The 26,661-nt window shown below is 43.4% G+C and overlaps 1 protein-coding gene across 1 annotated transcript in view; it reads right to left on the bottom strand.

Annotated features, from left to right (window-relative positions):
• Window positions 1-15,455: 15,455 nt before the first annotated feature.
• Window positions 15,456-26,661, bottom strand: part of LOC141271736 (gastrula zinc finger protein XlCGF66.1-like) — a 31,046-nt gene continuing 19,840 nt past the window's right edge. The window contains exon 7 of the mRNA XM_073681831.1: window positions 15,456-17,331. Coding sequence (XP_073537932.1) covers window positions 16,397-17,331 — 935 coding nt within the window. The 3' untranslated portion in view covers window positions 15,456-16,396. The remainder of the gene's footprint in view (window positions 17,332-26,661) is intronic.

Here is a 26,661-nt window from a genome sequence, read left to right as displayed (position 1 = left end):
GTATGTTGTAATTATGAACATACAAGTGATCTAATTATGGTGCTGGGCAATTTTAATTACAGTTAGGTCCATATATATACACTGTGTGCAGAATTATTAGGCAAATGAGTATTTTGATCACATGATACTTTCTATACATGTTGTCCTACTCAAAGCTGCATAGGCTTGAGAGCCAACTACCAATTAAGTAAATCTGGTGATGTGCATCTCTGTAATGAGGAGGGGTGTTGACTAATGACATCAACACCCTATATAAGGTGTGCTTAATTATTAGGCAACTTCCTTTCCTTTGGCAAAATGAGTCAGAAGAGAGATTTGACGGGCTCTGAAAAGTCCAAAATTGTGAGATGTCTTGCAGAGGGATGCAGCAGTCTTGAAATTTCCAAACTTTTGAAGCGTGATCACCGAACAATCAAGCGTTTCATGGCAAATAGCCAACAGGGTCGCAAGAAGCGTGTTGGTCAAAAAAGGCGCAAAATAACTGCCCATGAATTGAGGAAAATCAAGCGTGAAGCTGCCAAGATGCCATTCACCACCAGTTTTGCCATATTTCAGAGCTGCAAAGTTACTGGAGTATCAAAAAGCACAAGGTGTGCGATACTCAGGGACATGGCCAAGGTAAGGAAGGCGGAAAAACGACCACCTTTGAACAAGAAACATAAGATAAAACGTCAAGAATGGGGCAAGAAATATCTTAAGACTGATTTTTCAAAGGTTTTATGGACTAAGGAAATGAGAGTGACTCTTGATGGGCCAGAGGCTGGATCAGTAAAAGGCAGAGAGCTCCACTCCGACTCAGACGCCAGCAAGGTGGAGGTGGGGTACTGGTATGGGCTGATATCATCAAAGATGAAATTGTGGGACCTTTTCGGGTTGAGGATGGAGTGAAGCTCAACTCCCAGACCTACTGCCAGTTTCTGGAAGACAATTTCTTCAAGCAGTGGTACAGAAAGAAGTCGGTATCGTTCAAGAAAAACATGATTTTCATGCAGGACAATGCTCCATCACATGCATCCAACTACTCCACAGCGTGGCTGGCCAGTAAAGGTCTAAAAGAAGAAAAAATAATGACATGGCCCCCTTGTTCACCTGATCTGAACCCCATAGAAAACATGTGGTCCATCATAAAATGTGAGATCTATAGGGAGGGAAAACAGTACACCTCTTATAATAGTGTCTGGGCGGCTGTGGTGGCTGCTGCACGCAATGTTGATCAAAAACAGAACAAGCCACTGACAGAATCTATGGATGGAAGGCTGTTGAGTGTCATCATAAAGAAAGGTGGCTATATTGATCACTAATTTTTTTGTTTTTTGTTTTTACATGTCAGAAATGTTTATTTCTAAATTTTGTGCACGGATATTGGTTTACATGGTGAAAATAAACAAGTGAGATGGGATTATATTTGGTTTTTATTAAGTTGCCCAATAATTCTGCACAGTAATAGATACCTGCAAAAACAGATATCCTCCTAAGATAGCCAAATCTAAAAAAAAAAAAAACACTCCAACTTCCAAAAATATTAAGCTTGGATATTTATGAGTCTTTTGGGTTGATTGAGAACATACCAGGGGAGGAGTCCTGAGGAGATAATTTGCATATCCCCACTGCATTTTGGGGTAAGTGAAGAGTCTCCGCGAGCTCAAAGAACACTGGATTTTGGCTGTTGGAGCTGAAAAGAGGACATCGGTAAACCAGGGGAGGAGTCCTGAGGAGATAATTTGCATATTCCCACTGCATTTTGGGGTAAGTGAAGAGTCTCCGCGAGCTCAAAGAACACTGGATTTTGGCTGTTGGAGCTGAAAAGAGGACATCGGTAAACCAGGGGAGGAGTCCTGAGGAGATAATTTGCATATTCCCACTGCATTTTGGGGTAAGTGAAGAGTCTCCGCGAGCTCAAAGAACACTGGATTTTGGCTGTTGGAGCTGAAAAGAGGACATCGGTAAACCAGGGGAGGAGTCCTGAGGAGATAATTTGCATATTCCCACTGCATTTTGGGGTAAGTGAAGAGTCTCCGCGAGCTCAAAGAACACTGGATTTTGGCTGTTGGAGCTGAAAAGAGGACATCGGTAAACCAGGGGAGGAGTCCTGAGGAGATAATTTGCATATTCCCACTGCATTTTGGGGTAAGTGAAGAGTCTCCGCGAGCTCAAAGAAAAGAGGACATCAGTAAACCGCGCGCCTTTCGGCGCGCGCATTTTGAAGCTTTTTTTTTAAGCTTTTTTCACTGTTTTCAGAACATTAACAATAAGAACATGGAAGAGTCCAGGAGCCATTTGGTGAGCTGCATATCCTGCTACATGTTCACAGACTTGCCAGTGGAAAAGCCAGACTTCACATGCCAGAAATGCAAGCTTGTGTCCCTGTTGGAGGAAAAGTTGCGAAATCTAGAAGAGAGGTTAACTACCTTGAAAATCATTAAGGAAGGTGAAGAGTTCTTAGACAGAGCAGAATTATCTCTTCATGATTCAGAAAGAGAAGAAATTCGAACTGCACCTGACGAAACAGAGGAATGGAAGCATGTGACCCACAGAAGCAGGAGGATCGAGAGGCAGTCAGCACCCATACTGCTCAGGAACCAGTACCAGGCTCTCACACAGGAGAACCATGAAGAAATACAGCAAGATAAGACTTTGCCAGCAATGAATAACCTTGTAAGCCCTCAGAATCCTCCTGGATGGAGAAAGAAGAATGTTGTGAAGAAAAAATGGAGAGTGGTGGTCATGGGGGATTCCCTGTTAAGAGGAACAGAGGCCGCTATCTGCAGACCAGACATAACCTCAAGAGAAATGTGCTGTCTTCCAGGAGCAAAAATTAAAGATGTGTCTGACAGGATATCAAGACTCTTCAGACCTACAGATCACTACCCATTCCTGCTAATACATGTGGGGACAAATGACACCGCAAGAAAGGACCTGGAAACCATCTGCAGTGACTTTGAAGACTTAGGCAAGAAAGTGAAAGAATTGGGAGCGCAGGTGGTCTTCTCATCCATCCTCCCAGTGGATGGCCATGGAACAATGAGGTGGAATAAGATTCTACAGGTGAACAACTGGCTACGTCGATGGTGCCGTCAACAAGGATTTGGATTTCTGGATCACGGAATGAATTACCTATACGATGGACTACTTGCTAGAGATGGGGTGCACCTTACGAAGACTGGAAAACATGTATTTGGAAGTCGCCTTGCTACACTCATCAGAAGAGCTTTAAACTAGAACAATGTGGGAAGGGAAGCAAAAGGCCAGAAAAAGCCATACAGCTGACAAATACTATTGAGATCTCTGCTACTGGAAGTGGAAAAGAAGAACAAAGACAAAAAAATCTAAATAATAAAAATATGGGAGGAAGAGAAACCAATCACAAACGAAAATGTTTTTATACAAATGCACAAAGCATGGGCAACAAACAAGGAGAATTGGAACTACTAATGCAGGAAAAGGAATATGATGTCATTGGAATCACTGAAACTTGGTGGGACGATACACATGATTGGAATAAAAGGCTAAAAGGATACAACTTATTTGCAAGAAACAGACTTGATAAACGAGGAGGAGGTGTTGCATTGTATGTTAGAAAAGCGTATATCTGCACAGAGATTGAAGCTTCAGAGACTGGGAGTTCTGTGGAAACTGTTTGGGTAAGAATACAAGGAGAGAACAACGGAAAGGACACCATTGTAGGCATTTACTACAGGCCACCTGGGCAAGCTGAAGATATGGATGAACTCTTTATGTATCAAATGACCAAATTCTCCAAAAAATATGACGTAGTGGTCATGGGAGATTTCAACTATCCAGACATTTGTTGGGAATCTCTCTCAAGTAAAACTAACAGGTCAAGCAAATTCTTATCCTCTCTTGCTGACAACTTTATCTTCCAAAAGGTAGGGGAGAAAACAAGGGGATCTGCTACTTTGGATCTAATTCTTATAAACAGGGAGGAAATGGTTGAGGAGGTAAAGGTGGCTGGGACCCTAGGAGGCAGCGATCATGCTATTATAGAATTTTGGATAACTAGAGGAGGAAGACATGTGAAGACTCAAACTTCAAGGTTAGATTTTAGAAAGGCAGATTTTAAGAGACTCAGAAAGAGAATAGGAGGGATCCAATGGCTGGATGTCCTTAAGGACAAAAATGTCCAGGAAGGATGGGAAATTTTTAAAAATGAGATTCTCAAAGCACAATCGTTAACAATCCCGAAAAGTAGGAAGAATGGGAAGCATTTAAGGAAACCAGGATGGATGAACACAGAACTTAAACACATGCTAAAAAGAAAGAAAGAAATGTTTATTAAATGGAAAGAGGGAGGCATATCTAAAGAAGATTATAATGCAGTCTGCAGATCCTGTAGGGCACGTATCAGGTTAGCTAAAGCTGACAATGAATTAAGGCTTGCAAGAGATGTCAAAAGCAATAAAAAAGGATTTTGGGGGTATGTCAAAAGTAAAAGAAAAGTCAAAGATGCTATAGGATTTTTACAGGATGAAAATGGAGAAATGGTAAGAGAGGATGTTGAGAAGGCCGAACTTTTTAATTCCTATTTTGCATCTGTTTTCTCTCAGAAAGAAAATGTAACATCCACTGATCTTCACTGTCCTTTTAAAGGAATAGAGGAATCCAAGTTATCAGTAAACAGAAAGACTGTGAGGGAATATTTAGCTAACATAAATGAGTTCAAGTCTCCAGGTCCAGATGAATTACACCCCAGAGTACTGAAGGAGATTGTAGAAGAAATTTTAGAACCACTCTCCATAATCTTTGAAAATTCTTGGAGAACAGGAGAAGTCCCAGAAGACTGGAGAAGAGCAAATGTTGTTCCTATCTTCAAAAAGGGGAAGAAGGTGGACCCAGGGAACTATAGGCCGGTGAGTCTGACTTCTATACCAGGAAAGATCTTTGAACAAATTATTAAACAACATGTATGTAAGTACATGGATAAGAATGAAGTGATTAACCAGAGTCAGCATGGGTTTGTAACTAACAAGTCATGTCAGACTAACTTAATTTCCTTCTATGACAGAATCACTGACTGGGTGGATCAGGGAAATGCTGTAGATATAGTATATCTTGACTTCAGCAAAGCATTTGACAAAGTATCTCACATCATCCTTATTGAAAAAATGACCAAGTATGCAATGGACCAGGCAACTGTTAGGTGGATTCATAACTGGCTTAGTGATCGGACTCAAAGGGTGGTTGTAAATGGCTTCACATCCAGCTGGATGAATGTCTCAAGTGGGGTACCACAGGGCTCCGTCCTGGGACCTGTATTGTTCAACATCTTTATCAATGATTTAGATGAAGGAATTGAGGGTAAACTGATTAAATTTGCTGATGACACAAAGCTAGGAGGGATAGCTAATATTAGAGAAGAGAGAGAGAGGATTCAAAAAGACCTAAATAAACTGGAGCAGTGGGCAGCAACCAACAGAATGGTTTTTAACAGGGAAAAATGCAAAGTACTACATCTGGGCAATAAAAATGAAAAAAGCATATACAGAATGGGAGGAATAGAGCTAAGCAACAGTACATGTGAAAAAGACTTAGGTATACTAATAGATCATAGACTGAACATGAGTCAACAGTGTAATGCAGCAGCAAAAAAGGCAAATACAATTCTGGGATGTATTAACAGAAGCATACAGTCTAGATCACGTGAAGTCATTATCGGTCTTTACTCCTCTTTGGTCAGACCTCATCTGGAATACTGTGTACAGTTTTGGGCACCACATTTTAAAAAAGACATAGACAAACTGGAGCAAGTTCAGAGAAGAGCGACCAGAATGGTGACTGGTCTGCAAACCATGTCCTATGAGGAACGGTTGCAGGATTTGGGAATGTTTAGCTTGCAAAAAAGAAGACTGAGAGGAGACTTAATAGCTGTCTACAAATATGTCAAGGGCTGTCACATTGTAGAAGGATCATCTTTATTCTCATTTGCACAAGGAAAGACTAGAAGCAATGGGATGAAACTAAATGGGAGGAGACACAGATTAGATATTAGAAAAAACTTTTTGACAGTTAGGGTGATTAATGAGTGGAACAGGCTGCCACGAGAGGTGGTGAGTTCCCCTTCAATGGACGTCTTCAAACAGAGGCTGGACAGACATCTGTCTGAGATGATCTAGTGAATCCTGCTTTGAGCAGGGGGTTGGACCAGATGACCCAGGAGGTCCCTTCCAACTCTACCATTCTATGATTCTATGATTCTATGATAGTTGTTGATCAATAATAAAAATACAACTTCCCTAATAATTCTGCACAGTGTATTTGGACAGAGACAATATTTTTCAAATTTTGGTTCTAGACATTACCACAATGAATTTTAAACAAAACAATTCAGATGCAGTTGAAGTTCAGACTTTCAGCTTTCATTTGAGGGTATCCACATTAAAATTGGATGAAGGGTTTAGGAGTTTCAGCTCCTTAACATGTGCCACCCTGTTTTTAAAGGGACTAAAAGTAATTGGACAATTGACTCCAAGGCTATTTCATGGACAGGTGTGGGCAATCCCTTCGTTATGTCATATTAGATGGCCGCGACCAATCAGCGACTGGTGCAGCCCGGCCGCGAATTGGCACCGAATTTGAAACACGCAGGCCACCGTCGGGAGATCAGCGGCACAACCCAATGCACAACCCATTTAAATACTGCTTCGCTGATTAGTCGCGCCCGGTCGGCCGCATACATATTCTAGAATGCCTGATGCGTTAGAATCGGGCCACTATCTAGTATTAAATAAAGCCTTCTGAGATTGATTGTGGTGGACTTAATGGACATAAACCCAGACTGATTGGGGTGTATTATTGAGATCACTTTTGAGAGTCTGTTAGCAAGAAGTTTGACGTCTACTGTTAAAAGTGAGATGGTTCTATAGGATGCTAGCAAGCTGGGGTCTTTGCCTTGTTTAGGCAACACCATAATTATGGCTTCCTGCATGGACGTGGGCAATAATCCTCCTCCAAAACATGAATTGTATACCTCCAATAACACTGGTAGTAATTCTTCCTTGTATCTCTCATATACTTCCACTGGAAAACAGTCCATTCCTGGGCTTTATCTTTGGCCATTGATCTCAATGCCCATGGGCGTACCCACCATGGGGCAGCTGACCCCCCCTAGAAGCAGGGACGTACGCCACACACCAGGGCCAGCATCAGCACCCGGTGCACCCGGGCAAATGCCGGGGCCCTGAGCAGGCGGGGGGCCCCCTCACCGTGGGGCACCCCGTGCGCTATGGGACCTGTGAGCAGAGGAGAGCGGTGTCAGTGCCCACTCCCCTCCGCTTGCTCAGGGCCCCGGCACCCGGCGCAATAGCTACCCCTCCCCGTGCCTCCACAGCAGTTCCAGCATCCTCTGCGGCTGCTGGACTGTGACGTCTCAGGTCAGAGGGTGCGGTGACGTCTTTACACCGCGCTCTCCTGAGCAGTCACAGCGCAGAGCGGGATGAGGCCGGCGACACTGGAGTCCAGAGCAGCGGCAGCAGGTGAGACGTGAGGTGTATTTGATTTTTTTTTTTAATTGTATGGAGGCCTGTGGCAGTATAAGGGAGGGGGGTGAGGTGGGTGGGTGTGACATCCTGCATGGGGCATTATATGGGGTGGTTGTGTGACATCCTGCATGGGGCAGTATAAGGGAGGGGGGGGGTGAAATCCTGTATGGGGCATTATAAGGGGGGGTGACATCCTGCATGGGGCATTATAAGGGGGGTGACATCCTGCATGGGGCATTATAAGGGAGGGGGGGGTGACATCCTGCATGGGGCATTATAAGGAGGGGTGAGACATCCTGCATGGGGCATTATAATGGATGGGGGGGTGACATCCTGCATGGGGCATTATAATGGATGGGGGGGTGACATCCTGCATGGGGCATTATAAGAGAGGGGGGGTGTGACATCCTGAATGGGGCATTATAAGGGGGGGTGACATCCTGCATGGGGCATTATAAGGAAGGGGGGGGTGTCATCCTTCATGGGGCATTATAAGGGGGGTGACATCCTACATGGGGCATTATATGGGGGGAACAGCCTGCGTGGGGCATTATCTGTGGGGAGCAGCCAGCGTCAGTCATTATGTGGGGGGAACAGCCTGCATGAGGCATTATGTGCGGGGAACAGCCAGCATGGAGCGTTATATGGGGGCCAGTATTCTGTATGGAGTGTTATATGGGGGCCAGTATTCTGTATGGAGCGTTATATGGGGGCCAGTATCCTGTATGGAGCGTTATATGGGGGCCAGTATCCTGTATGGAGCATTTTATGGGGGCCAGTATACTGTGTGGAGCGATTCGCTGGTTTCTGAGCTATTGTGGAATTTACAATAGATATCACTCATGTAATGTAAGAAGTGAAATCTTTGCATTGTGCTATATATATATATTTCTCTTCGGTATCTGTGCATCCTGTATCGTGGTATGTGTTAAAGGTGCCCACTGAGACTCTTTCGCCCGGGGCCCACAAAAACCTGGAGCCGGCCCTGCCGCACACACACTTAGATCACCGGCGGTCGCGGCCAGCGAAAGTTCCCTCTGCGGCCGGCCGCAGGTGACTGCTTTGCTCTGCACCCGGCGGCCGAAACTGCGCAGTGTCACTGCATGGGATCCGGCCGGGATTACCTTTAACGCACACTGAGTGACACAGCACGCCGCATGTCACCTGATCAGGGTCCTGACTCCTGAGGCGTGCTGACGTAGCACGCTGCCTGCCTCCCCTGTTTCCTGTCTCTGAGAATCCCGCCGGAGCGGAGTGCTTGTCCTGTTACTGTGGGCAGGCTGCCAGTGACTGTGGCAGCCAGCCAGTGTAAATTACACAATACACTCACTCACTGTGCAATTATTGAAATTTGGAAGGGCCTGGGGCTTGGGAGTAGGAACTGGTCTGGACCTGGAGAAAGGACAGGTTAACGCTGGGCCAGCTGGGGGGACTTAATTATTATAGCAATAGCACTGCACTATTATATATAAATAAATAAAATATAAATAAAATCCCATACCCCGAGTGTCAGCGCTATTATCCCGCACCCCGAGTGTCAGCGTCATTAAACCGCACCCCGAGTGTCAGCGCCATTATCCCGTACCCCGAGTGTCAGCGCCATTATCCTGTACCCCCAGTGTTGGCACCATTATCCTGCACCCCGAGTGTCAGCATCTTTATCCTGGACCCCCAATGACGGCGCCATTATCCTGTACCCCCAGTGTCGGTGTCATCCTGTACCCCCAGTGTCGGTGTCATTATCCTGCACCCCGAGTGTCAGAGCCATTAATCCGTACCCCCAGTGTCGGTGTCATCCTGTACCCCCAGTGTCAGCGCCATTATCCAGTATCCCGAGTGTCAGCGCCATTAATCAGTACCCCGAGTGTTGGTGTCATTATCCTGTACCCCCAACGTCGGTGTCATTATCATGTACCCCGAGTGTCAGCGTCATTATTCTAGGCTATATGTAATTACACTACAGGGAGGCCTCTATATGTGATTACCTGTATTGGTGCTCTAAATGTAATTCTCCTGCTCCATCTTATACTCGCCCTCCGGTGTCTTATCGGTTTCCAGCGTTGCTCTCATCAGTCTCTGGCAGTTTGTGATCTACCAGAGCTGCACCAGTGTTTCAGGGAGCACATCAGAGGTCACAACTCAATACAAGTCTATGAGCGCCTTATTCTGGCCTGGTTCTGGCTCTCATAGACTTGTATTGAGAGCTTGTGATGTAACTTCTGACCAGCCAGAAGTTACAAGCACAAGATGGTGCCACGAGACTGGGGCAGCGCCGAAAAAGGATGACAACATTGGAGGACAACTATATGATCAGGAGACTTATATTTAAAGTGCCACTGCAGCTCTGAAAAACAATGCTAGAGTGCTGCTTCAAAAGTGAGGCGGCATTACAAACATTCACCTTTTACGTTTTAAAATTTTACAACCTGAAAGACCATGGCTTGCCCCCCCCCCTAGTTTTGATCATGGGTATGCCCATGTCAGTGCCTATTCTAGTTCTTGTACATCTAGCGGTTCATCTAATACATTCTGAGAGTCTAAGGAAGGATCGGGAGCTGAGCTCTATCTAGGAAGGTCTGGGTCTGTTCTTCAGAGGGTTGAACCTGAGAGAAGTATACAGCTTTGCATAGTATTCCTCCAACACTTTCAGTATGTCCACTGTGGACTGTACCACATTACCCTCCCTAGTCTGTAGACTGGATATAAAGGCGGAGTCCCTCTGGGCGGCAGCTATCACAGATATAAGTGACCTGCTTTATCTCCCTCTTCACAATATTGCATCTTGTGAAACATCTTCTTCCTTCCTGCAGCTGCAATGTTCCCTGATTCCTCATGTCCTGAGCTGCTTTCAGCCTGTTTCGCGCAGCCGGCGTTGGATCTGTAATCATCGCACTCTCTATCTCCCAACTCCTGAAACACCAATGGATCCTGCTGCTTAGTTCGGGATTCAGCTGCTGAGATTTCTGTTATAAATATTCCTCTAAGGTCGGCCTTCATGGCTTCCCATACATATAAAATAAAAGTTGTATTTTTATTAATCATAAGATACTCCTTTAGTTTCCCATCAATTTTCCCCTTAAGGTCTATAACTTGCAACATAAAGGGGTTAATTTCCCTGTAGGTCTGTACTGCACTGGGGGATTAAGCGTAGGGAGACACAGAGGAGAATGATGAGATAGCACTCTGCGCAGGAGCTGATGTCAGATATAAGACCCGGCATCCATTCATTTCCAAGAGACAAATCCATTCTCCACAAAGAGGAGAATGTGGACGAAAAGTAGGAGTATTGGTATACATTAGGATGACGGACTCTCCAAAGATTAATTATAACTGTCTCCTTAAGTAACTGACCAAAAGGGGTACAATTGCTTTCTACCCTCTTGGCTTCATGTCTCCCTCTATCCCAGAGAGAGTCCGGTATATTATTAAAGTCCCCTATTATAATATAGGGGATTTGCAAGAAGCCGGAAATAATACTGAGAATTTTATGTATGATTCTACTGGAATATAGTGGTGGTATGTAGACAGAGATTATTAATAGAGATTTAGTAATAACTTACAGAACAAACATATCTAGTGACATATCTAGTAGAGTGCGTGGAGTGATAGTCGGCTGTAACCACTTCTTGTTTAGCAGATGAAGTTTCTCAGACTTTAGATGTGGTTTTTGCAGACAAATCAGAGCAGGTTTTTCTGTTTAAAGATACTGAAAGATTGCCGTTTTTAACACTAGAAGAAAGACCCCTCACATTCCAACTAATTAATTTCACCAACCCCGCCATATTTAATGTAGTACATATGTTGTTTCCAATATCCTATCAGCAGAGCATTTACGTTTTACATAGCTAGTTAAGCACACATTACAAGATTGTCAACAATATAAAACATACCCCCCCCCCCAAAAAAAAGAGACCCCCATCCCCATAAAACCCCAACCCCAAAAGGCAGATATAAAACACCTTTTTTCCAGGTGAGAGACTGGGCAAAGTATTTCCATAGCGGTCTCTTTTAAAGTAGAAAAAATGGTGGCTCAGTCACTTTTGAACGTATGGGAGAATCCCGCCTAGAATGTAAGGCTCCTCGGGGATAATTCAACCCCAATCAGGCATAAAAACTGCGATATAATCATAATAGAACCTGAGGAAAAAAACATTTGTAAAGAACTGTCCAACAAGCAGCAACACACTTATTCCCATATACTCACGAATCATCGTGTTTTTAAAGAATTAGCATTTATACCACAAGATCTTCAACTTGTAGCATCCCAAATTTGATCCCAGTGTATTTGCCTCTCATTCAAATCCAGCTAGCGAAGGACTTCTTTTGAATCTTGAAAAAAAGTGTACAGTACCTTCGGCTACCACCCTTAACTTGGCAGGGTATATCATTGAATATAGAACGTGCAGATCTCTCAGATGTTTTTGATATCAAGGAATCTGCCTCTTTGTTTCGGCCCTTCTATAGAATAATCTGGAAAGATCTAGATTTTGGATCTATTAATCGTTAGAGCTGGGTGATCCCTTGCCTGCCGCAGGATAATATCTTTGTCCCGGTAGTGTACAATTTTAGCCAGCACAAGTCTTGGTGGAAGCCCAGGAGGAAGAGTACGGGTCGGTATGACTCGCCCCCTGGGCCGTGGGGTCCCCGGAACCGGGCCTTCTGGTGTACGGTGCTGATGTGGGTAGTAGTGGCAACCTGATCCCGTGGCTCAGGGTGGTCAGACCAAATTGTGGCAGTCTATTTATCAGTGTTTTGAATGTCCGAATACGCCACCCGTGGATTGCAGTCAGAGATAACCGCCGCTGCAAGGCAGACCGCTGAGGCTGGTGTTGGTGTGCAGCACAGGGGTAGGATAACTCCCCATGGGAAGAGTGTAGCCTCAGGGCAGTATAGGTGGATGCTGGGGGTGATGGTGTAGGCGCAGCAAAGATCACACTGAGTCCAATGGTGCAGTCCAGGGTTTTTACTCACAGTTGTTATCCATGTCACTTCTGTCAGCAATGACTGCCCAAGCCGTGCTGCGTCCACCAGGTGAAGAGCTGGGTCAACCCCCAGGCAATTCAGGAGTATGGCACAGGACCCCCTTCTGTCCTTTCTCTGGCCTCTCGTGCCCCACCAGTGACCAAACTTCTGTCCAACTACCGTGGACCGTGTCGGGTAAGCGTTAGCCTCCGCTTCCCGCTATCCTATATGGTGCCTTCCTAGCAGGTTTGGCGGGGGGGGGGGGTCGCACCAATAAATGATCACGATCTCCAGTTCTTGGCTGAGGGATGATTTACCTCCACCAACTTGGGAATCCGGTACCCTTCCACAGCCTGACCCTTCACCCGATATAACGCGGGTTTGCAACGGTTGCTGTCCGTTCTGCTCTCTTAGGGTCCCTTCTGCCTTCTTGTTTCTGGAGCCTTTCTACTCCTCTGTCTCTTCTCCTTCCTTCCTTCTCCTTCTTCTCTTCTCCTCTCTGGCCCCGGCCTTCTCTCTAGGCCTGCCTCGTGGAGCTGAGCCTCGGCTCCCTGTCAGCTCTCTCTCCCTTCTGAACCCACTGACTCGACTTCTTATTTCCTGACTAAGATGGCTCCCACCTTTTATCTGCTTCTCTGTGTCTGAGCTCAGGTGACCTGCACCCAATGAGCTCCTTACTATGCTCCAGAAACCGTCCCCTTCTGCTCCTACATCACTGGGTTCTCTTCCCCCTCTCCACTCCAGCCAGGGACATGGTCAGTTGTGCCTGCATAAATGGGAGCACCGTCGAGCTGTCCCCCGGAAATGGGGTGAGTGTGTGTATGTAGCTAACTGAGCCCTGGTCCACACTCCATCCTTACCTGGGAGTGGAATATCACACCTCTGGTTGAGGTGCAATACCCCTGTAGCAACCGAACCCTCGGGGCGCTATAGGTACACTATGAACTCATTCTACAGCCTATAGGGGTGGGTTAAGGTTTCAAGCCCTATTATTAATTTCAGCAAGTTGTCAAAGAATTCAGTAGGAGAAGAGCCTTCTAGTTTTTTAGGCACACCAATAAGTGGTATATTACTGAGCCTGGATCTATTTCAAGGTCATCTGTTTTCGCCAGAAGTGCTGATATTTGCTGTGCTGCAAACCTGCTCTCATTGCTTCTATAGGCAATCTGATCTTCAATGGCGCCGACTCTGCCCCTGCTCTATTTTCTGCAGTTTGTGTTGTATACCTGCTATCTCATCTTTAAAGCGCACTTGTCAGCAGGATTGTGCTTAGTAAACCACATACACTGACCGGTGGGTGCCATTATACTGAGTACAGTTGATGAAATCCGTCCAGCGGTTCTTTTAGAATCTTTACTTTCATTTCTGACATAATGATATGCATGTGCTCTGGTGCTCTCATTACCTATTAATGTATGCCTATCTCTGCCTTGTGACAGGTCACTGTACTTTCAGTGATCTGCCTACTATTTTACGTACTGACTGTGCAAATTGTCTCTTCAGAGAGGAAGAGGACCAGAACTCGAGTGCCATCTGCAGGAAGTAGCAATTCTAAAAGTCAATAGTGACCCTTTAACGAGCCTTATCACATAACTTAGGATATAAGCCAGAACCAAAAACTCAATTTGCAGACAGTACCCGAAAACATTTTGCTAGAGGAAAAATAAATTTTCCTGCAGCAACATGGCCCCCGCGCTTCCGCAGTAGCATTTCTCGGTTGCCGAGAGATGCTACTGCGCATGTGCGGTGCCATATTGCTGCACCCAAATTATTTTTCCAAAAGCAAAATGGCGCCCTGGCATGCACAGTAGCATTTCTTGGCAAACAAGAGATGCTACTGCGCATGCGCTGGCCGTCGCGGCCATTTTGGGGAATGTAAATTTCACTTTGTGACACAAATTACACAGTCAGTATGTAAAATAGTAGGCAGGTCACTGAAAGCACAATGACCTGTCACAAGGCAGAGATAGGCATACATGAATACATAATGAGAGCACATGCATATCATTATGTCAGAAATGAAAGTAAAGATTATAAAAAAAATGCTGGATGGATTTCATCAACAAAGGTATCATTTTACTCACTATAACAGCGCCCACCTTACAGTGTATGTGGTTTGCTAAGCACAATCCTGTTGACAGGTGCGCTTTAAGACCACCAAAATGTACATTCAAAGCAGATTGTAAATCCTCTCCATGTACCTCTGCCATGAAAACATCTTTTAAAGTAGGTTCCTCAGGTACCTGTATGTCCTAATGGCACAAATTAGACCGTGGGGCAACGAGTACTCTGTCACATGCAGTTTTCGACCCTCCATCAATCTGGATCCCTCTCCCATCTCCCCCTCATCCAACTTCTCTGCTCTGGAGGCCATGCACAGGTGCGGGGTAGCTGCTATAAGGTCACTGTCATCTGCTGAGACCTGTATTTGTGTGCGGGCAAATTGCTCCAGCCTGGCCACCACTTCCCTCCTCCATCTGTCTCCAGCATGACAAGCGTGGTGTCATTTTGGAGCTGAAAGCCTGCTTCTCCCGCTGTCTTTCTGTGGCTTTTTCTGGTTATTTTGTTTTTCCCTGGAGCAAAGTACCTCCATACTCAAAGTTATCCGGTAGATAGATAGCTATTTTCAGGATGATCGTCGGGTCCTATATTGGATAAATAGCTAGATGCTCGACAGGAGCTTCTCCATCTGCTTGTTCTCACATGCCGTTAAGGTGGTTGCCCACCTACTTAGTCTTCATGGCGGATACACAAAAGTATTGCTGCTTTCTGTGTAAGTGGGATAGTCGCGCAAAAAATATCACTACAATAAAAGAGATCGGCCTCTCTGACATTCACTTCAGCAAGGGATTAAAACGGTCCTGCATCCTGAAGTTGTTGATCCACCTAGGTAATGGTGGTAACAAAATCTTATCAAGTTGGGCCTATTGAAGCACTTTCTAAAGGCAATGGATAAAAATGTAAAAGCATTCATGCATCTCATTGATAAATTTCCAATTTTAAGTGAAGCAAAGATAAAAGGAGTCGTCTTTATTGGACCTCAGATTCGTAAGCTTCTTCAAGATGAGGAGTTTCTTCATTTGTTGTAGGACAAGGAGGAGAAGTGAACGACGAGCACAGTGAGAGATTTAACCAAGATATTGTGGCTATGGAGAAAAGATATCAAGGAAAAATGAATGCATCAATCCTTGCAGATTACTGCTGCACAATTGTAAGAGATGATCCGATGCAGGAGTACAAGAAACAAGCAAAAAAGAGCTGTCATTGAATGAGGACTAATTTTTGTAGAGCAATTTCTGTAACTGTTTATAATTCGCAATAGTGTTTAGACATGTTTTAGTTATCCAAATTGTTGCTAAGTTTCCTCTAAATAAATATCAGAAAACTGGCATAAAATATTCTGCATCTGTATATTTACAAAAATAATAATATTTCAAAGTACTGATACTTTTATGCATTAATAATAAATAACGCATAAAAGTAAAAATAAATAAGCAGCAACAAAAGGAAAACTCTTTGATATCATAGAAACAAGAGAGACAACTAAAATTTTTTATCATGCAATTTGAATTCAGGAAGTGAAAATCATTAAGAAAGGGCTCATTTCATAACTAAACCTGACAATTTTTGAAAATATGTAAAACAGTGTTACATGATCTCAAAGGTCCTTTAAGCTAGTCAGGTGGAAGGTTCTTCAGCTGCTCACTAAGGACGTGCAGCCTGTGTGCAGGTCCCGGTACCTTACTTTCCTGCTCTGCACCAATCAGTTAGATAACTGTGGGGCCGGACGAGAGAGCAGTTCTCTCACTGATCAGAAAGGACATTGTCTCATTGTTCTCAGTCATAGGAAGCTACCTCCAGTCTATAGGACGCACTCATTTATTAGCAAGTTTTTTTCTTGCTAAAAGTGTGTCTTTCCAAGTAAAACTTTTTCCACATTAAGAATATAAAAAAGGCTTCTCTCCTGTGTGACTTCTCTGATGTCTATCAAGATGCGCTTTCTGGTTAAAACATTTCCCACATACTGAACATGAAAAAGGCTTCTCCCCTGTGTGAATTCTCTGATGTTTGATAAGACTTGACTTCTCTGTAAAACATTTCCCACATACTGAACATGAAAAAGGCTTATCCCCTGTGTGAGTTCTCTGGTGACTAAAAAGATTTGATGTAGTCGCAAAACATTTCCCACATTCTGAACATGAGAAAGGTTTCTCTCCTGTGTGAGTTCTTTGATGTGTAACAAGATTTGATTTCTGGTTAAAACATTTCCCACATTCTGAACATGAAAAAAGCTTCTCCCCTGTGTGAGTTCTTTGGTGTATAACAAGTCTCCATTTCCGGTTAAAACATTTCCCACATTCTGAACATGAAAAAGGCTTCTGCCCTGTGTGAGTTCTCTGATGTATAACAAGATGTGATTTCTGTGTAAAACATTTTCCACATTTTGAACATGAAAAAGGCTTTTCCCCTGTGTGAGTTCTCTGGTGACTAACAAGATTTGATTTCTGGTTAAAACATTTCCTACACTTGAAACAAGAAAATATTTTCTCTGCTGTGTGAATTTTTTGATGTTTAAGAAAAGATTTTTCGAGGAGAAAGCTATTTCCATATTCTGACAGTGAAAATGGCTTCTTAGCTTTAGGAGTAGTTCGTTTTTTAATGCTTATTTTGTGACTTTGATTTTCCTTAGTAGTCTGTAATGAATCAAAAGTTAGGACCTGTTTCAAAGGATGAGACAGATCTTTGCTGTGAAGGGATGATGGTATATCTGGAGTAATGGGATTCACTTCAATTATATCCTGTGGGATCTCAAGATAATCTGATTTGAAAATTGAGGATGTCAGCTGTCCCTCTGATCTCCTGGCACAGTCATCTGCTAAGTAAAAAAAAATATTATTTTTGAATAAAATACTCTTGAAATTTATATTTTTGAACATTTTTACTTAAAGTATCGGTAGAAATGGCAAGTTATATAAAAATAATGAATATTCACCAAGACAATGACAGTGCACAGTCTAATAGAAAACCTCATAGCATGAACCAGTAGAGCGTGGTTTTCAACTGTTTGTTCATTCTGACTCCCAAATATGGAATAAAAATCCAAACAATGATATGTAGGCAAAAATGATACCAATAAAACCTTCTACTCATCTCACAAAAAGCAAGCCCTCACTCAGGTCCATCATCTTTCAATGGAAAAACAAAGGTTTCCACATCATTACTGGCTCTTAGGCTCTTGAAAAGCAACATGGCTTCCATGAACCAAGCCAGAAAAATCTGCTCTTCTAAAGTTAAATATGCTCCTTACTTAACCCAAACAGAAAGCACCACACCCTACTAAATCTCAAAGCATATTACCGGAAGCTCTTAGATACAGCCTTGTTCTCCTCTGGTTCAGTCCTCTGTACTCAGCTTTCGGCTTGTGTATTTTGTTTTTTCTTGTGATCCCAGACCGTTTACCGACTACTCTTGTGTCTTCTGATTTTGTATCTTCTCTACCCTCCTGGTTCTGACTCAGCTACCTGACAATTCTTCTGGTCATCAAACTCCACAGAACAGCAGGCAACACCGTAGCCCAAGCCTAGGTGCCTCGGTGTAAGTCGAGGGATTAAAGGATGATGGGCAAAACTTTGACTATAGGCAATAACACATCTATTGAAAAAAAAAGAGTAACTAGTGGTGAAACCTCTCTCGGGTAATTGGAGTATGTGTCTCACTAATTACTTACCGGTAATGTGATTTTCCTGAGCCCATGACAGCCCCACAACGAGCGAGGGAATCCACCCTTCAAGGACAGGAAACTTACAGAATAAAAGGGCGGCATGTCTCCACCATCTCAGTTGTTTACAGAGTATCAGAGGACACTACTTAATAGTTATATACCCCATGATTTTTCCTCCTACACACCGCGTGAATCAAACACCACGAAGGAAATGAAGTGCTCATCCTCTACCAGTGACAAAAGGGAATATAAGGATGCTGTCATAGGCTCAGGAAAAACAAATTACCAGTAAGTAATTTAGTGTTATCCTATCACCCATGACAGCACCACAACGAGAGATTTACAGAGAAACTTTAGGAAAAGGGTTCTACAGGCTGTGGTCCCACCCTAACGTTAAAGGAAAGGACAGCAGAAGATTCCAGATCAAGCCTATAGTGTCTTTAGAAGGTGCAAGGTGAAGACTGAATCACAACCTTACATATTGCTTGATGGGGACATCCGGTGCACAATTTCCTGATTTCTTTGGAAATTGGAAGCCATCTTGGGAAGATAGGCTGGTTCCAGAACCAGCCTATATTCTAGGATCTGTATAAATAGAGGATTAACCGACAAAGCTTGAATGTCACTAACTTACCATGCTCAAGTCAGAGCCACCGGGATAATAGTCTTTAATGTGAAGACCTTGAATCCATGTGTTCAAGCGAAGGCTTGTTAGAGCCGTAAGCACTGGATTCAGATCCCAGAGTGCCATCTTTGGACTGGAAATGGGCCTAGATCCAAAGCTCACTTTCAAATTCCATACTTCATTGAAGGTTGGACACTGTTTCAGCTGTATACAGCTCAAAATGTCCACTTTTAATTCTCTTCCCCTTTATATGAGGTGCTGTTAAAGATAAAAAGGTGAGACTTCGCCATCTGAACTGATTAGACAGTGTCATTAGAGATCTTGGCAGAGTTCCTCCATATTGGTTTATGTAAGCTAAAGCTACTCTGTTGTATGACAAGATCTTTACATGGTGACCATGTATAGATGAATGGAGCTTTCTTATATACTGCCTAAAGCTTCTTAAGGTTAGAGGAACCGGATCTTTAGAGGCAACACACGGGTATATACCTGTGACCATGCTACTTATGGAATGTAGGAGATTAGAGTTATTAACAGCAATATTGCCTTGTTTAGAGTTGTGGCCAGACTGCTTATTAATTTTGACATTTAGCAGGACTCCTTATTCTCCCTTGGGAGACCACAACTCTGGCTCACTGCCCAGTGAGTTCTGCAGCACTCAATGGATCTGCCCATAATCCCAAAATAGTTGAGGTAACCTATTGCCAATGCCTCTTCCTTCAATATGAGAGTTGTCCTAACTACTATAAGTCTCGATAAAGCCTTAAGGCTCATTGACATCTGAAGGGAAGGACACAAACTGAAAGCCTAAATCCTCATTGTATGCCAGGATCCTCAGGAAATTTGATGTTTCATGTGAATTGGAACCTGATTGTATACCTTCTTTAACTCCTAGACTACTATATAGCAATCTGGCACTACAGATTTAATAGCAGATCTTAGAGTCAATTTCAAATGATCTAACTCTCAAGAATCTGTACAGCCCTTTCCGGTTGTAGCAAACCCAGGTAGCGCTGGGTTAAATAATAGCTTTACAGGTCTTGATTAGGGCGCCTGAAGAGCTAAGCACCAGAGCAGGCTAGGCATTCATCTTAGTCAGACTGCTGAAAATCAGAGCAGACTATATGAGTCTTGGAAATAAACAGAGATACAGGCCAGGCTCCACCTGAGCGGAGTATGCAAGCATCAGTGGTTGCCCTGGATAAATGCTGTTTTGTTTGATCAAGCTGGGCTAGCTGAGCTGTATATGAGTAGTCAGGGTCTATCCTATTTAGTCAGCGCTTGTACAAGGCCAGAAATATTATATTTATGACTTCCGTGCAACCTGTAAAAGAAATAAAACTGCACTTGTTTGGACCAAACCCAGAATGGCTGTATGAGCACTATGCGATGCCTCCTACCTTTGAGAGTGAAACCCTACAAGGTTTATTATTGACCTGCAAAACTAAGGAAGCGCTCTTATTGTCACCTGCCTTTCCCAAGACATCATCCAACCGGCATTCCACTGAGTCAGCTGAGCATCAGCCAGGAATACTGCCACCCTCTGTCTCAAATAGAGGCTAGAATATTTTTCCCCTTGAATTCTATAAGCTTGCCATGCACAGTTAACAGTGGCTGAACTTGGTTTTGTCAGACATAAACTTAGTTGTGCAACCAGTACCTTTACAATGAGGGACTATGAGCTATGAGGCAAAGAGGCACTACAAGGCACAGGGGCACTATGAAGCACCGTGAGGTACTAACAGGCACTGTGAAGCGCTATGAGGCACTATGAGGTACTAACAGGCACCATGAGGCACTATGATGTGTCATAAGGCACTATTATATGCTATGAGGCACTATATGTTATGATATGCTATGCTATAAGGCGCTATGATATGCCATGAGGCGCTATGAAGAGCCATGAGGCGCTATGAAAAGCCATGAAGCACTATGAAAAGCCATGAGGCACTATAAAGCAATATGAAGTGCCATGAAACACTATGATACACTATGCTATGATGTGCCAAGAGGCACTATGAAGCACTATGATGCGCTATGAGGCACTGTGAAGAGCAAATGAAGTGCTATGCTATGATGTGCCATGAGGCACTATGATGTGCTATGAAGCGCTATGCGGCATTGTGAAGTGCTATGAGACACTATGAAGCGCTATTAGGCGCTCAGATTTTCATTAAAAGAGTAATCCATCTGAATGAAGGATAAACCTTTACTTTGGGTGATAATTATCAATTGTCAGACTAGCCCCACCCAAAGGAGCCAACTGATGAGACGCAGCTGGACAGCAGACCTTCACAGAAACCATGTCCTGTATTAACACAATATGCCGTCCTATGGATGGAGTAAACAGACTGGAGGACAACAATCCAAACCTCTGAGTGTTACTTTAACATTTACTGAGCAAATTGATCCTCATTTTTGTGGTAAACTCTGAAGCCCGATCATGAGACTCTGTGCAGCCCAGACATGTGGCTAACTTTAGCCTAGAGGTCCAGCTTCCGTCCTGAAGTCAAATTTAAGCACCAGATGAAGTCTTACAGAGCGCACACTCACCCATTTTTGAGTTTTGCGCTAACTTCCTTAAGCCTTTCCTAGTAACCATAGCAAAGAAAGGGCCCCACGAAGATCACTCACCGCCAGCTGTACAAAATTCGGAGGCTGGACCAAGTCACAAGACTGTTCCTTTCTGGAGGCTCAAGCGACTGCCCGCTGCTGTTCCACACTCATACTGCGGTCAGACCCCATTTCAAATGGGGGACCAGCTACAGCTCAGGGACACCTCCTCCGCTCCTCTGGCAAGCTCGTCATCAGGGCACAGCTTTCTAGCGCGCCCTGCATATGTGCAGCCTGGTACAAGACGGTAGCCAGAAACATGCTAGAAGACATTGGTCTCCGCTACTTCTTTTTCCTTTTTACCAGTGTGCGTCTTAGGGCGCGATTTCCTGGGTAGTGTCCTGCGCCTGCGCAAACGGGATGCGTGGCCGCCAGGCCATCAAAGCTAATGGTGCGGCTGCTGCTCACGCCCGTCTGACAGAACAGGCCCCCTTGGACCCACCGCGGCGCTTCCATTTCCCTGATGCAGGCCACAGCAGAGACTGTGCCCTGTTACAAACCGACTGGCCCAGGTGTGGGAATAATCGTCTCTTCTTTCTTCTGCCGTCATTTTAACAAGATTCCCCCTCAAGGACAGGGAACCAACTGAGGTGGTGGAGAGGCGCCGCCCTTTTATTCTGTAGGTTTCCTGTCCTTGAAGGGCAGATCCCCTCTCTTGTTGTGGTGCTGTCATAGGTGATAGGAAAAAAAAAAAAAAAAAAACACGTTATATCCCCAACAAGAATGTATGTTTTGGGGGAGAACTCTAACACTAAACCAGACTTGCACTCATTTATGGTGGACCGTTGGAGCTACTATGAGTCCTGACCAGAAGAGTAAAGAAAGTATTAGTGCTTCCCATTTCAGGAGAGATTGTATCTGAATTCCTTAGGATCGATAATATGATATAATTTATGACGTGGAGTGAATCCATGAATTCAGGGCTAGAGCAATTCCAATACATCTCCTGCAGGCGTGAATAAATGTACAGTACAGACCAAAAGTTTGGACACACCTTCTCATTTAAAGATTTTTCTGTATTTTCATGACTATGAAAATTGTACATTCACACTGAAGGCATCAAAACTATTAATTAACACATGTGGAATTATATATTTAACAAAAAAGTGTGAAACAACTGAAAATATGTCTTATATTCTAGGTTCTTCAAAGTAGCCACCTTTTGCTTTGATGACTGCTTTGCACACTCTTGGCATTCTCTTGATGAGCTTCAAGAGGTAGTCACCGGAAATGGTTTTCACTTCACAGGTGTGCCCAGTCAGGTTTAATAAGTGGGATTTCTTGCCTTATAAATGGAGTTGGGACCATCAGTTGTGTTGTGCAGAAGTCTGGTGGATACACAGCTGATAGTCCTACTGAATAGACTGTTAGAATTTGTATTATGGCAAGAAAAAAGCAGCTAAGTAAAGAAAAACGAGTGGCCATCATTACTTTAAGAAATGAAGGTAAGTCAGTGCGAAAAATTGGGAAAACTTTGAAAGTGTCCCCAAGTGCAGTTGCAAACACCATCAAGCGCTACAAAGAAACTGGTTCACATGAGGAGCGCTCCAGGAAAGGAAGACCAAGAGTCACCTCTGCTTCTGAGGATAAGTTTATCCAAGTCACCAGACTCAGAAATCGCAGGTTAACAGCAGCTCAGATTAGAGACCAGGTCAATGCCACACAGAGTTCTAGCAGCAGACACATTTCTACAACAACTGTTAAGAGGAGACTTTGTGCAGCAGGCCTTTATGGTAAAATAGCTGCTAGGAAACCACTGCTAAGGACAGGCAACAAGCAGAAGAGACTTGTTTGAGCTAAAGAACGCAAGGAATGGACATTAGACCAGTGGAAATCTGTGCTTTAGTCTGATGAGTCCAAATTTGATATCTTTGTTTCCAACCACCGTGTCTTTGTGCAGCGCAGAAAAGGTGAACGGATGGACTCTACATGCCTGGTTCCCACCTTGAAGCATGGAGGAGGAGGTGTGATGGTGTGGGGGTGCTTTGCTGGTGACACTGTTGGGGATTTATTCAAAATTGAAGGCATACTGAACCAGCATAGCTACCACAGCATCTTGCAGCGGCATGCTATTCCATCCGGTTTGCGTTTAGTTGGACCATCATTTATTTTTCAACAGGACAATGACCCCAAACACACCTCTAGGCTGTGCAAGGGCTTTTTGGCCAAGAAGGAGAGTGATGGGGTGCTACGCCAGATGACCTGGCCTCCACAGTCACCAGACCTGAACCCAATCGAGAAGGTTTGGGATGAGCTGGACCGCAGAGTGAAGGCAAAAGGGCCAACAAGTACTAAGCATCTCTGGGAACTCCTTCAAGATTGTTGGAAGACCATTTCCGGTGACTACCTCTTGAAGCTCATCAAGAGAATGCCAAGAGTGTGCAAAGCAGTCATCAAAGCAAAAGGTGGCTACTTTGAAGAACCTAGAATATAAGACATATTTTCAGTTGTTTCACACTTTTTTGTTAAGTATATAATTCCACATGTGTTAATTAATAGTTTTGATGCCTTCAGTGTGAATGTACAATTTTCATAGTCATGAAAATATAGAAAAATCTTTAAATGAGGTGTGTCCAAACTTTTGGTCTGTACTGTATATTACAGCCATCAGCCAGGCACAGCTTAGAGATATATCAAGGCACAGGTGTAATGTTTTTTGTATACTTTATCACGATTCTGTTTGAAGTTATTTGGTTTAACCCTTAACAACAGCTTTAACACATTTTTACGGCGGAAGTTAAGGGTACTTATGACTCAGTACCGCTCTTTCACAGCACTGAGACATAAGTTTTTAGTGGTGCAGGTCTACGACAGCTGACATCCTGTAGTATCGGCCCCGGCCAGTTTAGATGCCGATTAACCCTTTAAATACCGCTGTCAATCGTTACAGCGCTATTTAAGTGGTTACAAGGGGGTCGCAAGATCCCCTTAGTAACCATCGGACCCCCGCGATGTGAATCATTGGTCTCGATGGTTACCAGGGTACCCTGAGATCATGTGATGATCCCAGCGTACGGTGGCCTGTGAGATCCAGCAGTAAGCTGGATCTCACAGGTGCAGTCAATCACTCACTGATAGGTCTCATACACAGCAGTACAGGAGTACTGCAGTGTATGAGACCAGTGATCAAAGTGAAAATTACACATGTCCCACAGTGGGACTTAGTGAAAAAGTAAAAAAAAAGTGAAATTAAAAAAAAAAAAAAACACAAAAAAATGCACAAAAATCACTAAAATCCATTTCGCCACTCAAAATGCAGCGTTTGTGATAAAACAAAAAACGTACACATACTTGGTATCCGGAACGACCCGCTCTATAAAACTGTCACGTTATTTATTCCATTTGGCGAACACCGTCAAAAAGGCACACCAGGGGCTCTCCAAACGCAAAATGACTTATGCTCTTGATTAAAGCCATTATTGCATTCAAAAAGTCAAACAGTGCTCCTTCCCTTCCGAACCCTGCTGTGCGCATATGGGGTATCAGCATACTCAAGGGTCCATTTTCTCCTGGTACCCTCGTGAAAATAAAAAAATTGGAGCTAAAAGTAAATTTTTGTAGGAAAAAAATTTGATTCATTTTCAAGGCTCTACGTTATAAACTTCTGTGAAGCACCTGGCGGTTCAAGGTGCTCACCCCACATATAGATAGATTCTTTGAGGGGTCTAGTTTCCAAAAGGAGGTCACTTGTGGTTTGTCGTGTGTTTCCAGTGTTTAGGCACATCAGGGACTCTCCAAACATAACATGGAGTCCGCTCTAGATTCCAGCCAATTTTGCGCCAAAGTCAAATGGTACGCCTTCCCTTCTGAGCTCTGAAGTGCACCCAAACAGTGGTTTTCCCCACATATGGAGTATCGGCATGCTTAGTATAAATTGCACAACAAATTTTGTGGTCCATTTTTTCTTGTTACCCTTGTGAAAATGAAAAAAAATTGGGTCCGAAGTAAGCATTTTATCAAGAAAAGTTAAATGTTAATTTTTTCCTTCCACATTGCTTCAGTTCCTGTGAAGCATGTGAAGGGTTAATACAAGAAGTTTATGTGGTTTTGAGCACCTGGAGGGGTGCAGTTTTTAGAATGGTGTCAATTTGGGGTATTTCCTTTCATATAGACCCCTCAAAGTGACTTCAAATGTGATGTGGTCCCTAAAAAAATGGTTTTGTAAATTTTGTTGGAAAAATTAGAACTTGCTGTTCAACTTTTAACCCTTATAACTTCCTAACAGAAAAAAGATTTAGCTTCAACAATTGTGCTGATGTAAGTTAGACATGTGGAAAATGTTATTTATTAACTATTTTGTGATTTTAACTCTCCGATTTAAGGGCACAAGAATTCAAAGCTTGAAAATTGCTACATTTTCAAAATTTTGGACAATTTTTTTTTTTTCACAAATAAACACAAGTCATATCAAAGAAATTTTACCACTATCATGAAGTACAGTATGTTACAAAAAAAACAACTCAGAATCAGGGGGATCCAATGAAGCGTTCCAGAGTTATTACCTCATAAAATGACAGTGGTCAGATTGTAAAATTTGGCCTGGTCATTAAGGACATAATTGGCTCCGTCCTTAAGAGGTTAAAAAGAAATTAAACAGTCAGGATAAAGGGAAACTCTGTTGTTATTGTACAGAAATTCACACTGGGTCCTCACTGCACATTTAATGTTGTTGATCATAATAGCGAGGTTTGGACATAAAGACTGGACCTGGTCTTGCAGGGACCATATGAGGAGATTTATCTACACTGCATGCAGAATTATTAGGCAAGTTGTATTTTAGAGGATTATTTTTATTCTTGATCAACAACTATGTTCTCAATCAACCCAAAAGACTCATAAATATCCAAGCTTAATATTTTTGGAAGTTGAAGTGTTTTTTTTTAGATTTGGCTATCTTAGGAGGATATCTGTTTGTGCAGGTAACTATTACTGTGCAGAATTATTAGGCAACTTAATAAAAACCAAATATAATCCCATATCACTTGTTTATTTTCACCAGGTAAACCAATATCAGTGCACACAATTTAGGAATAAACATTTCTGACATGCAAAAACAAAAAAATTAGTGATCAATATAGCCACCTTTCTTTATGATCACACTTAACAGCCTTCCATCCATAGATTCTGTCAGTTGCTTGATCTGTTTTCGATCAACATTGCGTGCAACAGCCACCACAGCCTCCCAGACACTGTTCCGAGAGGTGTACTGTTTTCCCTCCCTGTAGATCTCACATTTTATGATG

The sequence above is a fragment of the Phyllobates terribilis genome, unplaced genomic scaffold, assembly GCF_046119375.1.
Source record: "Phyllobates terribilis strain yellow unplaced genomic scaffold, ASM4611937v1 Scaffold_5__5_contigs__length_657084704, whole genome shotgun sequence".
NCBI lineage: Eukaryota > Metazoa > Chordata > Amphibia > Anura > Dendrobatidae > Phyllobates > Phyllobates terribilis.
The sequence above is the reverse complement of the archived record's forward strand: the minus strand, read 5'-3'. Positions and strand labels throughout refer to the sequence as shown.